General features: G+C 38.5%; 1 protein-coding gene across 5 annotated transcripts in view; it reads right to left on the bottom strand.

Moving 5' to 3' along the window:
- The window catches only part of GABRB1 (gamma-aminobutyric acid type A receptor subunit beta1), a 432747-nt gene that overhangs the window by 33112 nt on the left and 383936 nt on the right, over window positions 1–15699 (bottom strand). For all 5 annotated transcript variants that reach the window (XR_002126571.1, XM_019665772.1, XM_019665771.1 and 2 more), the window contains 3 exons: window positions 5250–5387; window positions 4984–5136; window positions 1927–2171 (listed from right to left, as the gene is read on the bottom strand). Coding sequence is in view for 4 of the 5 variants with exons in the window: in XM_019665772.1 (XP_019521317.1) it covers window positions 1927–2171; window positions 4984–5136; window positions 5250–5387 (536 nt within the window). In the remaining variant the exon portion in view is untranslated. The remainder of the gene's footprint in view (window positions 1–1926; window positions 2172–4983; window positions 5137–5249; window positions 5388–15699) is intronic.

Here is a 15699-nt window from a genome sequence, read left to right as displayed (position 1 = left end):
TACTTTCCCAGTTCTACCTACCTTTGAGTTTCCATCTAGTTCCTATCTTCTGAGTCTTCCCACCAGTAAACCTATACCACTTTATTTATGTAGGGCTTTCCCCCATGACATATCAGTTAACACACACTTCAAGCTATGCCGAGGACCAGCTAATAAGTTTAGAAGGCAACTGAGGTGGGGATGGGGGTAGAAAAGAAGTCGTCTTGAAAACTACCGCTAAAATACTTTCAAAGCTGGGAGGGTTACAATCAAACAGTGGAAAGCTCCTTTCTTTCAGTTATATTTCTCAAGATAAATGCTGTCCTGTCTCATTTTACAATCCAATCACCTCATGAATGTGCTTTTCTTTCCTAGCAAGATCAGAAGATTTTTGAGGGCAAGTACCGTGCCTGTTCCTTCTCCCATAGCTTTGAGCACAGCACTTCACACAACAGTAACAATTTATTTGAATGCATTGCTTTGACTTTTGACCACGTGGCTGAATCTATATGTTCCCTTTGCTTATAATTTTTTTTATCACCTGACAGGGTTTGTCCAAATTTGATATCCTACTAAAGAACATGAAGATATACCTTGAAGATTCATAATTTGGCTTCTGCCTGATTCTCCAATGACATTTCATACCACTCTATTTTCTCCCTCACTTCCTATGCTCTTGCTGTATTGGTCTTCTCTCAGTGCTTTAAGACACAAAGCCAATTCTGCCTCCGAGCCTTTGTACATGTTATTTCTTTTGCCTAAAGCCAGCATGGTATGGCTGTTGCTGGTCTCCACTTAGGTCTCAGAACAAATGGTAATTCTTCAAAGAGGTCTTCCTAATCACGCAAAGGTTCCTGTTCCCTTGAACCTGAAGCAAATCGTTCTCTTGCCCATTACTTTGCTTTGCTTTCTTTGTAGCACTTATTATTACCTGCAATTATCCTCATAATACTGTTTGTGTATGTATTGCCTACCTTTCCATGTTAGAATCTAATTCTAGGAGGACAAGGAGCTTTTTCTCATTCAGAGCAGTATCTCCAGTGCTCAGGACAGTGGCTACATGGATGAACAGTTGAGTTGTCACCCTGCTGTGTGCCATCTTGAAAACAATTTGTAGTGAATACAGTACTTCAATGTACATAGTTTTAAATTGATTCCAGTGAAAATGGCATACAAGTAGAGGTTACAGAGATGTTTTAAAAGAATAAACACAACATTAATTTTAATTTGATTCCACTCAGTGAGAGCATAGGTCATAAGGCCTACCACTGAAAAACAGGAAAAAGTGTGACAATGTCTTATATATAATGATAATAGTTAATACTTACTGAGTACTTACTGTATTCTAAGTATTTGTAAAAATACTAGACTTAAGGAAGAAAGAAACCTCATTTAGTCCTTATAACAACTCTGTGGGATAGGCATACTTTAATCTCCATTTATGAATGACGACATTAAGAACAAACATTCGATAGGAGTTACATAGGTTGATTTACGTGGTTATAAAGTCAAATAAGTGGCAGAACTGGGAATCAAACCCAAGTCATTGGATTTCAGTCTGTGGTTGTAACCACTGTGCTATATTGCCTCATTTTTACTTCAGAGTACAGAGTCTATTCATTTTAATTATCTTATTTATTGATCAAGCAAATCCGGCATTATTTTATTTTACATATTTTTTGCACACAGTTTTACAACTGTATAGTTTAGAATGAAGAATAATGGACTTGGGGCTGAGTTTTAGGCCCAGGTATGTCATTAACCTATGTAAACTTCAGCCTAACTTTTTCAATCCTCAGTTCTCAAATATGTAAAATGAAGGGTTGTTTGAACCTTATTAAAGATAAACTAATATTTTGGTTCTTTTTTCTTCTTTTTCTGGAGCCCTGATCACCAGGCTGCTGATAAATTTCAGAAGACTATTGTTAGGAATATTTAATACCTCACCTGGACTTTATTCATCTCCAGTTTGTTCTTCTCATTGGCACTCTGGTTTTGTTTGCCAGCTCCCTTTTTTTGAGGGCCTTTTCCGAAGAAGATGTAATTTACAAAGGCGTATTCCAGAAGAGCCAGGAACACAAACACAAAGCAACCCATCAGATAAATATCAATCGCTTTGACATAAGGAATCTTTGGCAGGGTCTCCCTGAGGTGAGTGCTGATGGTTGTCATTGTCAGCACTGTGGTGATTCCTGTGAAACAGAAAGACACAGTTTAGCTGAGCACGCTTGTGAAGTTGCCCTTTTTAAGATTGAGAGGACAGATGCCATTCCCTTACTGGGGCTGCAGAATGATGGCAGCAATACGATAAACCACTGGGCAGAAAGGGCAGGCATTTTGACAGACAAAGCTACCGACTCCCTACATAGTCCATGAACAAATTATAAGACACACTGTTAGTGGAGGGTTGAAAACCATTAAAAAAATTGCACAAAGGAAAAAGAAAAGTAGTTGGAAAGGCCTAATGTCAAATGTTCCTCATTCTGCTACATGCCACGTCTTTCTTCTTCCTTCTTTTCTTTCTCTTCCTCTTAAATCTGTCTATGTGATACTTATCCCCACAGCAGCCACCAGCAAACTGAAAGTTGGTGACCAGCTTGAAAAAACTTATTTCACTCCATGATTCTATAATATATCCAGGTCACAAAGTCAGCATTACAATTTAAAATAAGAATGCATCATTCATAGAGAGATAGCACTAAAAGAAGGAACATATAAGAAAGTTTCTAATTTGCATCCAGCATTTGACTTATGTATTTCTTAGATATAATATAATCTCGTTGCTTTTGTTTTTCAAATATTACCTCTAAAAGGTTACTTTAAAAATTCAACTTGGATTTGTTAAAGAAGTTTGTCTGTAAGCTCTTAAAAGGAAGATTCTGTTTCATCTACTTGGTTAGATATAACATTCTTAACCGTATAATGTTTGTGTGGCTGCATAATAACTTTGGTGTTGATGATTGTGATGATGAAATGATAATTGGGAAAAACAAGAAGTGAGAAAGAAGTTGGAATCGCAGGCAGTTTGTGTTGTAATACTAATATGACACATTTGTATATGATTTAACAGTTTTAAACACTTAGTTATGAATTATCTTATGTGGATATCATAAGAGCTTGCTGTGTATGATAGGGCAGGTATGTTATTCCCAATTTATACCTGAATAAACAGAAACTCTGAGATTAGTTATTTTGTTGTAGATCACCCATCTAGGGGCAAAAAAGCAAGGTGGTGTTAAACACAGGTATTTAAAATGAAAGCAGAGCGATGAGAAGGTAAAACCTGAAACTTGATGGAGGTCCTTAAAAATAAAAACAGGAATGTGAAATGATTTATTACAGACAAAGGAAAGCTGGCAAAGGGTATGGAAGGTAGGAAATGAAAAGGAAAAAAAAGTAAGTTAGCACTCATTTGCCAATAGGATTATTCTAGATAGATTCCCTGATTTGACTATTCATCTTTTAGGAGAACAGATAAAGTTGGAAGTCAAGACTAGTATACAAAAAGTTAAAATGGTTCAGATCAGTGATGAATTAAATTGTGCTGCACTGATGTGAAATGCCATCATGAGTGGTCTTACCTATTTCTTTGCATAAACATTTAAATTTCACCTAATATAATTCTAGCTAATATCCTTGACAGAAAAAGCACTACATTCACAAGTCCACTAATTGCATTTCTGCTTTTACTCCTTGATTTAAATTTTTAAGCAAGGTAGCTAGTAAATGAGTGTCTTTTCCACTTAGATAACTTTTAAAATATCATAGGTTTTACATTTCAAAGCACAGGTTAAGTCAGCACCTTTATATGCCGATATATCTAATCAAAATATCATTAGCTTTGAGGAGAGAAGTGTAAAGAGAGCCACAATTCATGACCTTGATAGTTGTTATTCCCTTCTGTGGACGTCATTCAATGTGCTTTCCTTAATCATAGCACATACATACTCATGTTCACATTCAAATAATATTTGCAGATACACACATATGATATGATAAACCACTTGTTTGCTTTCCTTGGTCTTGGAATGTTCAAAAGTTGATAGGGTGCGTCCAGCACTTGACATTGTGAGCCTCATGCACTCAGCCATTAGAAATCAGCTGAAAAGATGACAATTAGTCTAGGCATGAGCGGGCCTACTAATCATCTAACCCAGTTCAGTAGTCTCAGGAGACAAAAGAAGTATATATTGTCTTAGCCAGAAATTATGGGGTTTTTTTGCATTGTGTGTGTATATATATATAAGAATACCCTGGAAAGTGATAACTGAAATGGCTCTATGATCAAATGATGAGAAATCCACACATGCTCAGATTTATCAAACAGAACTTATACACTCTAACTTCCCAAGAAACCATTTAAAGTCTCAAATAAAGCCTTTCAGCTTGCAGCAATTATTCAACCACAGGAAGATTAATTCTGAATTTTGTTCCCCCAGGAAGGAAACAATGTTTATTCTGTCCTGATCACAGATCATTAATATAGTTGATGAATTGTCTGTGCCTCAGTCAAGTGCAATGAGCTCCATTTAAAGGAGACTCAGATCAATACGATTTAACGTTAGTTAATGTTTGAAAGATAGTATTTCCCAAGAATTGACATAGCTTGTTAATAATCACCACCTTTAGCTTTTTCTAAATCCATTTGAGAATAATGCATTGTAAATGTTCTCCACAGTAAAAAACAGAAATTAAAGAGAAAATCATCACCAAGTTAGTAAAAATTAGTGTCATGAGAACTTAGGAATATACTCCAAAAAGTACTTATATAATGTTGAATGTACTCCAAGACTTTTTTTTTTTAGTAAAATGCTAAAGAGATATTACATTGTAAAACATTCACTCTGTAATTGTTTACACTTAGATGCTTCATTATCAAGCAGTCTTATGGCAATCTCATTCTTTGGCTTGCTATGAGAGAAGCTCTTGCCTATAATTTCTAACATCGGTTTTTTGTTTCATGCTAAATCCCACCAGCTCTCTGCAGTGCTGAGAGTACATTACCTAGTGCGACTCTGGCTGCAGATGCGTCATAGTTGATCCAAAAAGACACCCAGGACAGAATTGTAATCAGTGTGGAAGGCATGTAGGTTTGCAAAATGAAATAACCAATGTTTCTCTTTAGACGAAAACTCAGTGACAGTCGTGGATATGCCCCTGAGTTGAAAAAAAAAAACAGAAAGAAAAAAAAATCAGATCATCATTTGATTGAAACCATCTTCTTTTTTTTTCATAGTGCCCCTAGTTCATTTTGGGGGAAACATCCTCACCAGTTGTGAACTCCACCTTCTTGGACACCATCTTGTAGTCAACAATTGAAAACTGAGGAAGCTCTATTTTATTAACTCCAGTGACTGCTCCCTCTCCTCCATTCCAGTAAAACTCAATGTCGTCAGTGGTATAGCCATCTGAAACCAAGAAATTCAGCATAGTTAAATAGAATTCAATTGGTCTAAAAATTCATTTTGAAGACTACGAGCTGAAGAGAAAATTCCCAGCAAGTCATGGTAAGATGACAGTGCTTTAAAACAGGATGCCTTGTAGGTTTCATGATGAGTGCTATTTATTTCTGATGGGTTGTTTGTGGCTGCATTGTGAAGATTGATGCATTGCGCTTTAGTGGACATAAGCTCTGTGATGGATCATTCAGTGATATGTGGTATCACTGCTGAATGTTTATTCTCCTTGGGTCTACCAATGGGCATTCTTTGGTTAGATTAGGAGATGGCTAGATTTCAGGTTCCTAGACATAGATTTTTCACTTGCATCGTTTAACAAGTCTAATAATAATTGAGCACACATTTGTTAAAAAGGAAACAGAAAGAGTAAAAAATGAAGTATAACGAAAGACCAAATTTATACATACCTATTAAATGAATGAGACATTTAAAAAAGAAACATACATTTCTTTTAAACCAGGCAAATTTCTATTCATATATTCTGATTATTGCTAATATATAGGTGAACATTTTTGAGAACTCTATGACTTCTTGATAATAATTTTATATCTTAATACTCGTGAGGGTGAGCTTTAGTTAATGTAAGGGGAATGTGCAGAGGATTATAGGTTGCAGGAGAAGGGCCCACGCTGAGGTTGATTCTTTCCCCCTTCCACTTCTGCTCCCACTTGCCAGTGGTCTAGCTGGGTTTTGGTCATGCTTAAGAGTAACTTGCACAAAAACAAGGTATTTTTATGTATATACTTAAAATCTAAAAATCATTTAAGTCACATAGAAGGCTATATTTATCTCTTTCTACTTGCTAGAGACAAAGAAGATCTATGTTTATTTTCTATTTGTAGTCATCTCCAATAAAAAAGCATTACATCTTTTTCCTTTAGAATTACTAGGGCTTGTTTTTCAAAGGTATAATGTAGTAAACATTATACTGATTTACTTTTGATTAAAGCCAGTAAAATATTTTCAAGAGATAAAAAAGAAAATATTTAAAATTTAGAAGTGAAATGCTAAGACACCATCAACATATCACTGCAAGACTGGAAGTAAATTTAAGCTATTCTTCCTCCTTTTTTTTTTTGAGGGAAAAAACCTGTTTTAACTTTATTGCTTTTGACATTTCTAATTTCTCTTCAAAAAAACTCTTTTAAAATTCTTATCCCTAAACTCATTGAACTCATTACTGTTTTATGTTTGTTATTTTTGCCACTCTATAGAGATTATTATTTGCTGTAATTTTTATTTTATTTTATTTTATTTCTCTTTAAACAACTAAACCTCTCTTTATTGGGTGATCTTCCATATTCAGTAATCCATGTTACAATGACCCAACTGTGTACATAGAAATAGAAGATATATACTTTTAGCTATAACTCCCAGTGTCCGAGAGGCTATAGAGTGAGCTACATGGGACTTATTAGCACATCAGGGATTTAAACCAACTTTAGGTATGGGTCAGTAAGACTGTGATTCTTCACATCTTTTTGAGAACCTGATATAAAATTCTGAACTCAATATAATAAAAAGACAAGCCACAGGCTGGGAGAAAATATTTGCAAAAGACACATCTGATAAAGGACTGTTATCCAGTTCTTAAAACTCAATAATAAGAAAACAAACAACCCAATTAAAAAATGGGTCAAAGATCTTGACAGGTACCTCACCAAAGAAGATATACAGATGGCAAATAAGTGTATGAAAAATGCTCCACATTATAAATTATGAGAGAAATGCAAATTAAAACAATAACAAGGTACCAGTACACAACTATTAGTATGGTAAAAATCTGGAACACTGACAACACCAAATGCTGACGAGCATGTAGAGCAACAGGAACTCTCATTCATTGCTGCTGGGAACACAAAATGCAGCCACTTTGCAGTTTCTTACACATATCAAACATTCTTTTACCACATGATTCAGTAGTTGTGCTCCTTGGTATTTACCCAAAAGAGTTGAAAACTTATGTCTAGAGAAAGACCTGCATATAGATGTTTACAGAAGCTTCATTCATACTTGCAAAAACTTTGAAGTAACAATTCAGTAATGAAAATGAGTTATCAATCCATGAAAAGACATATAAGTGGAAACTTAAAGGCGTATTACTAAGTGAAAGAAGCCAATCTGAAAAGGCTGCATACTGTATGATTCTAACTATACGACATTCCAGAAAAGGCAAAACTATGGAAACAGTAAAATGATCAAAAGCAAACAAGGAACAAACAAACAAAATAACTGCAGAGTATAATAACATTATAGGTAAGGGATAATTTTCTCCACATATAAATAGCTTGTACAAACCAAAAAAGAAAAGACCCAAAAACCTAATAACAAAATGGGAAAAAGATGTGAGTAGACAGTTCATTGAAACGGAAAAATGCCCAACTTCAATCATAATAAGAGAAATGTAAATTAAAATTAAAACTAAGTCAAGATACCATTGTCTTGCCTTATAACTTTGCAGAAATCCACAAACTGGTAAGGCATTATGTTACTGAGCCTGTGGGGAAGCAGATACTCTCATATACTGCTGGTGAGAGTGTAATTTGGTATAACTCATATGGAATACACTTTCGCTTTATCTATCAAAGATATAACTGTATATACCTTTTTTTTTTTTAAGATTTTTTTTTTTATTGGGCAATTGGGGGATGGGAACAGTGCTGGGGAGTTGGGGGAACGGGAACAGACAAGTTGCTGTCCTTTTGTTCTTCAGTCTAGTTGTGGAGGACGTTGCTTCACTGGCCCAAGTTGGCACCATCGTTGCGCTCTTCCTGGGTGAGGCAGATCAGTCGCCGGCTTCTGGATGGCCGCTCACGGCGGCTGCTGGCCGCTCACACTGGCTGCTGGCCGCTCACACTGGTTGCTGGCCACTCACACTGGCTGCTGGCTACACATGGTAGCCCATGGCAACCCACTGCAGCAGGGGCTGCAGCCTAGCCGTCACCAGAGAGTCACGGCAGCCCAGCTCCAGGTTGAGCTGTTTGTTCAGCATCTTAGCTGTAGAGGGCAGTGTCACTGGCCCTCATATGTGGCATCCGAACCGGGGTCCTCTGGCGTCCCAAGCCAGTTCTTAACCATCACGCCACTCTGCTGGCCCTGTATATACCTTTTGATCCAGCAATTCCTATTCCAGAAATTTGTCCTATGGATTGAATGGCATAATTGTGAAGAGTGTCGCATAGGATTACCCATTATAGCACTGTTCTAATTGCAAATATTTGAAGCAACATAAATGCCCTCAATAGAGGAGTGGTTAACTAAATTATGGCACCTTAGTGTACTATTAGAAAGAGCCGAAAAAAAACCAAAGAAGAATGAGAAAGTTTTTACATATAATATAAAAAATTCTCCAAAATTATTTTTAATTAAAAAAGCAAAGTTCAGAACAATTGTGTTTACAACATGCTAACATGTGCCTAAAAAACATGGGAAAAGCAAAAATATATTTGCATGTACTTGTATATGTATTAAAAACTCTGAGCGTTAGTTTATAATCTATAAACTAACAATTATGTATTTTGTGGGGGGGGGTCCAAGTAGATGGTTGATAGGGTTAGAAGGGAAATTTTTACTATATACATCTTTAAAATATTTTTTGATTTTTGAATCGTGTAAATATATGAACAAATCAAAACATTAAATTAAAAACAAGAAAATCCTAGAATCCTGTATATTTTCCACATGTGAGCAATAAGACTTGGAAAAGATATAGAATGGGGTTTAGTCAGGAAAAATTTACCAGCACAGACATAGTGGAGCACACATCTCCCCAAATTCTCATTATCCCACAGTTTACTCCCATCAGAGGTAGACTGAGTGCACGGTAGCCAATTTTTCGGTAGAGACTAGCCCTGCCTTGTCATGCTGCACTTTTGATACGATTAGATGGACATTTGTATGATTGTAGCTGTGTAGCAATAGGAAGTCCTGGTGGAGCAGGCGGGCTGGTCAGAAAGGCATAGCTTTAGGAAGTCGGCAGCTGGGACCAGCCTCTGCCTCTGTTCAGTTAACGCAGACCTGCTGAGTCAGCTCTCTGCCGGGAAAAGGAAATGAACCTCCAGCATCACCCAGGCCTGTTTCTCCTCAAAACCATAACAGCGCCTTTCTATCAACACAAAATCAGGTCAGTTAAAAAATTCACAGTGTCCATGAGATAGCAACAAACCAATTGTCCTGGAAGAAGAAGTGCTGATGCCAGGCCTGGGGAAATTTCTCCCAAGGACCTTTTGTATACGATGAAAAATGCTTCATTAGGTAGATGGCATGAGAAGCCAGCCTTTTCAAAAAGATAGATGAAAACAAAACAAGTACAGTTTAGTTTAAAAAAATCCTTTCAGGAGCCAAGACAATATATCTCACATATAAGGTTCTCTTCTCGTCTGACTTTATCTGAGTGTGGGATTTAGACTAGCCTACTGAATACCCTTTGCTCACCTTTATAGGAGGCTGGTGTGGTATTTCATTTAGGCAGGCTCTTGTTAGGCTCCCCACGTTTCACAAACACATAGCTGTCCTATTTCAAGCTAGACTTCACATAATTTTGCTTTTAGTTGGCAACATAGACCATTCGAACTATAAGTATTTGTTAGTGGAGAAGTTCTTTTTTTTAGCTGAGCCATCCTGCTACCTATTGGCAGCTTAGCGGCTGCTCAGCTCGGGCTGGCCTCGAACCGCTGTTGCTCAGAGCTCAAACTCTTGAGCGAGCTCTTAACCAACTGAGCCATTCGGCCGGCCCTGTTGGAGAAGTTCTTAAACCCAGTATCTAGTTACTCTCTGTGGAGGGAAACAATGTTTGTAGACCAAAACCTGAACATGAACCTTTGCCCTTGTCCCAGTTTGGGGCTGGATTCACCTACAGCTTGTGACTTCATTACACTCCTGTCATTAGCTTCCTGGCCCTGGGTGTCCCATTTCTCGTAGGCAGTAAAAACAGGGCCAACAGAACACAGCTTCCATATTAGCTTCTTGTTGCCCAGGAGAGGCACCCGCTTGCTCACTTCCCCTTCCTGAGTGCTCTAACATGAGGTCTTTGCTGATCCTCCTCCCCTGTCATAAACCTCCCACCTTCCTAGCTATCCATCAGGACCCCTGCTGAAGCACAGAACACCACCACCTCTAAGCTGGTGAGGCCAGTCAATGGAAACTATATTAAAGATTCCAGGAGACATGTTTTGAGTGTCTACTACGTGTCAAGCACCATTCTAGGCACTGAGGATCTACTGTGGGTCAGTTCCTGCTTTTCAGGATCTCATGGTCTAACAGCAGTCTCAGACAATCGTCAGCCTGAGGGAGTCAGAGATGGATTTTCAGAAGATTTGTCCAGATGGTTGGAGCAGTCCAGCCTGGCAGAGGGAATAATATGTAGCATGAATAGCATATAGAGGGAATAACATAAGGGTAGGATAATGTCAGTGGGAAACTGATTTACTTCATAAAGTTTACTCAGTAAGGAACTTAATTTCAGCAAGAAAACTGAAATTTACAGGGCAAAGTTGAACATATACAAACACTATAACATCCTCAAAGACTGCAGTATGCAAAGGCAAAACGAGGCTGAGAAGACTAACGTGATTAGGTAGCCATGGCTGAGAGTAGGAAGTGTAGATGATACCCAAGGCCACTTGTCACAGTCTTGATCCCAATTGACTTTGGTCACTTCAACAATGTGCTCGTCTTGAACAAAGCATAGAACCATGTTCGCGTTTACTTGGCTTATTTGTATTTTTCTCACTAGGCTCTGAGTTCCTTGAGGCCAGAGACTGTTTCTCATTCCTTTTTGTACCTCAGTGTCCAGCCTACGTACCCAGTTCCTATCATATAATCAATATCCAAAATCCTTTATAGAATATTGCATTCTTGCTTCTCATCATCAGGACTCCTGGCTTTGTGTTACCAACCTTAACTTGACAACCAGGCACTAACTGTACATGTCTCCACCCATTCAATGAATGGATAATTATTGAGTGCTGCCTATGTGCCGGATGGTGAAAAAGTACTGGGATGGTAGTGGAGAATAAAACTGATACAGTTCTTGTCCTCTTGAAGCTTGCAAATGTCATCTAAAATGGGATACATTTCAAAACAAATCTTATTCTGTAACAGGTCCTGTGTGGATTGTCTTCTTTTAGAGTGTAAAAGATAAAAACTACATTTCCCAGATTTCCTTGCAACTGAGGGTGTAGCTATGATTTAGATTCTCTGGATTAGATGGAATTAAGTGATGTCAGAGGTGTGCGTGAGGCACTCATTTTGTTGGTGCAACTCAGGAATTCTGGTTTTAGCTTTTGAGGTCCTCCAGTCAATGTGGTGGTAGGAGCTCCCTGAACCCCAGGCTCCTGATTGTGGTGGAGCCCTTGGTTGCCTTGGAGGCCCAGTCTGCACTGTGGTTCTGGGAGTCTTTTCTAGTGGCCCCGCCTAGAGCCTCCAACTTCCATCTTTTAATTTTGTAAGCACGGCTTCTCTATATTAAATCTCTTCCTGCTTATACTAGCCAAATGGGCTTCTGCTAGTGGCAACAGAAACTGGATTGATACACACTCTATTCTAAGGAAGAATGATTTGCTCTAGGTTTGGGATTACTAGAGTTTTGCATTAAAACCTCTGTTGTGGCTTGTGCCAGCCACTCGTCTGATGCTTCCTGCTTTCTCATCTCTTGCTTTCTATACACTGCTCTGTACTGCTGGGGCTGGGCTCCCTCTGGCCTTCTGTTAGATGCTGCCCTTCAGAAGAACTGGCTGAAGATTAGAAGGTGGGAGAAGGACGGATGGCTCTTGATTCTGGCTCTGGCAGTGTGGTGGTGCCGCAGGGGCTTGTGATTGCCTACAGGGCAGTGGGGTGAGTCCAGGCTCACAGCTAAAGAAGTGGCAACTCCACAAACATCTAGAATAGCATTTCTAGTAGGATGGCAGCAGTTTCAGGCTTGTGGGCTCTAGCACAGGCTGTTAGCAGCTCCTGGCTTTTGCTCTTTTAGCACCCTTTTCTCTTTCTCCCTTTTGCTTTTCCAGCCCTTCCTATTTTGTAACTAATTCTATTAAATTTTCTTTTAGAAAACCTTCAGTGGTTTCTGCTTTCTTGATGGGATCCTGTCAATTACACAGTACACCTTATAAGGCAAATATTTCATCTGTATACAGAACTCTGTGTTTACCTCTGCCTTTTGTCTCCTCCAGTCCTCATTATATTATGTTTGAAGGCAAGGACCTTTTTTAATTCCCTTTTAAAAAAGATTCCTGATGCCAAGAACAGACTCTGTCTACAATAAGTATCCTGTGCATCTTTTTGAACAAATGAATTAGTATTATTTGCTGCTTAGAGTTCTAAATTTATTGTCCCAAATCAGTAGCCTGATACAGGTAACTTATTTGGTAACATTCTTGAGCTGGATTTACTCCTGGATTAAGATGATTCTGCTCACAGGGCCTTACAGGTGGGTCTGGGCACCAAGGAAATGGAAGAAACTGCTTCTTAATTTTAGGCTTACTGAGTAACTAGGTGATAAATTACAACCTCAAGCTGGTTTTTGAATGATAGGATTCTAGGGGTGAAACATGGAAGTAACAATTACAGTTGAGAGTCCAGAGGTGCCGTTTGGAGTTGAGAGAGAAGAAGGCAGTGGGTGAACCAAAGCAGCAACTCTCACTGCCTCCTGCTTCTAAAGAGCAGCAGGACATGGACAATACAAGAGTTGGAATATGGCTATTGATCAATACAAATTTTAATAGTATTTAATAGTTTATATGGTCAATGGTCTGGGTGTATATATCCAAGCTCACTCGCACTTTGTTTAACTAAAACCAGTTAGGCTTAGTGTTCAAGGCACTGAGATAATTATGGATGATTTGGGAGAAAAAGAATGCTCACTCCATTTCAGGGAGAAGATTGAGTTCTCCCGGGAACAATAATGGCAGCTGGATCCAAAGGAAAGAATAGAGGCCTAGAAATACCTGTTATTCAAAGGTTACACAAAAACATTTGCTACAGAGAGAGAACATCAATTTACTCACACCTAAACAACCTATTTACCAAAGGTTTTCCTTTATGAACCAGTGACTTCACACAGTGTCTCAAAGCCCAAACTCTTGGATACCGAGGATGTTGTTTCCTAGCAACAATAACTACATAGAAGCTCTCAGATTTTCCTCTCAGCCCCTGGGGACTTCTTAGTGGTGCAGAAAGTACAGATAAAATTAAGTTGATGTCAATGGATAAAGATGCGTGGAGCTTGTACAAATGCAGAAGTATGTGGATGTTAGTGTTCCTCTTTGCTATTTGAAACACTTTATTTTGGATGCATTTTCTAGTTTGGAAATAAAAATTACTCCCCACTGTGCTTAATAGAGCTAGAAGGATGGTCTAAGATCGTACTTAACGGGGTTTTAGATAATGTGAAACTTTATGTAATAAATGTAATATTTATGTAATAAATGTAATAATGTAATAATTATTATGTAATAATGTAATCCATGAGTAAGTGAGTAAGTGGGCCTAAGTAAATGTACTTCTCTTTGTGGAGCAACCAACCATAGCCTCCTCTCCAGTTTCATGGTGTGGGGCTTGATTGGCTTAGGCCAATCCTTAAAATATCATCACCTTTGCTGGTGGTGACTGGCTCAGTTTTAAACAATAGCCCAGGTCTAAGACAACTGGTTCATAGCAGTCCGCTGGCCAAATTAATTTCTCTGAAATAGGCTTGTGACCCAAGTTGGTCCATCCTAGACAAACCTCGGTCTTTTGTTCAATAGTTGAAGGAGAGAAAATTTTCTTCTCTCTCTTAGCTGTTGGAAAAGAAGAAACACTGAGCGGAGAGTGGCTGGTCCAGTTATAGGAGCGAATGTTTCCTTCCTGTTTACATCAGTCATTTCTAGCACCAAATTGAAGCCACACTTGTGATCAGCATTTCAACTGTGGTTAGAAAATAAACTACTGAAATAAATTTAGTAGTCTGTCACTTGCCAGTTCCTCTGACTCCTTCCACATGAGGGCAGAAATATTAAGAATTATTAATATTTATGTTCCTGTAGCTGTGTAGATCCTTTCCATGAAAAGGTGATTAGATATTTGTAATTATGCATCTCAGCAGCAGATTAGAATGCCAACTGTGTCTAATCCTTCCAGTGGCTCCAAATCTGTCATAACATTTATTCAAAAGGTTACTGTGGATTCCTTTATCACCCATATCTCTATCTCCATGACATCCTAAGAAAGCAACAAAGCAAACCAAGGAAGCCAGATTTTTAAACCATTCTCACAGTATTAAGCACACATCTATGCAGCAATCCACTTGTTTGATTCCTACCTGACAAGCCACCATTTGAGTGGCCATCTAGTCTCTAGAGATAGCCATCTCACTACTTCCTCAGTCAGCTCAAGAGTTAATTAGATTGTAGGTAACCGTTAGAAAAGATGTCCTTATTATAAGTAAAAATTCACCTTCTTGGAGAGCATTCACCATCCAATCCTTGTCTACCCCCTGTGCTAATAATAGAAGACAAACCCAGTACTTTTCTACATGACAGCGCCTCCCATTTTTGAGGACACCTCCCATGATCCCTTTCAGTTTTTCCTTTTCCAGGCTCTGTCCTTTCCCAGGATACCTGCAGTATCTATGAAGCTCTTCTCTGATCAGTAGTTTCCAGTTTGCTTATATGATCCTTGAAGCGTGGAGTCCCAAACTGAGAGGTAGCCATGTCTATCTTATCTCTTGTACCTGAGTTCTCTTGCTCCTTTCCCTCTGTTGACTCACTCCCAAGGTTAACCCTGCTTGGGTCATTGAGCCACTCTTGACTGATGTAGGAATTAAGCAGCAGCCTGTTGCAATTACATCATGTCCTTCAGGTTTGGAATCTTAGAGCCCAGGCATGTCTCCTAGTTTTTAAAGCATGCCCTGAGGGTCTCTCTTATTTCCAGCCAGACCTAGGACCTGATGCACCAGGAAGAAAGTCTCACATTTCCCCCCACTCCAGTTAAGTCTCAGTTTCCCTGGGGTTGGCCAATATGTAACATCTTCGAATGAGTTTTCTAGAGTCATGCTCCTTCATATCTGATTGCTTAATACTGCCTCGTCCATAATCTTGGCCTATACGACTAGATCATTACCCACTTAAAGACTTTTAGACCCCAGGCACTTTTGCTTTTGGAGACACCTTTTCAGAGTATATTAAATACATTGAAATGCATTTACATCCCATGTTCAATATAATTTACATGTCACTATAAAAACATTGGGTTGCTGCTGACTTGATAACATAACGTTATATTAGTT

Source organism: Hipposideros armiger, unplaced genomic scaffold, assembly GCF_001890085.2.
Source record: "Hipposideros armiger isolate ML-2016 unplaced genomic scaffold, ASM189008v1 scaffold_452, whole genome shotgun sequence".
Lineage (NCBI taxonomy): Eukaryota > Metazoa > Chordata > Mammalia > Chiroptera > Hipposideridae > Hipposideros > Hipposideros armiger.
Note: the sequence above shows the minus strand (reverse complement) of the source record. Positions and strands in the feature narration are given on the sequence as shown.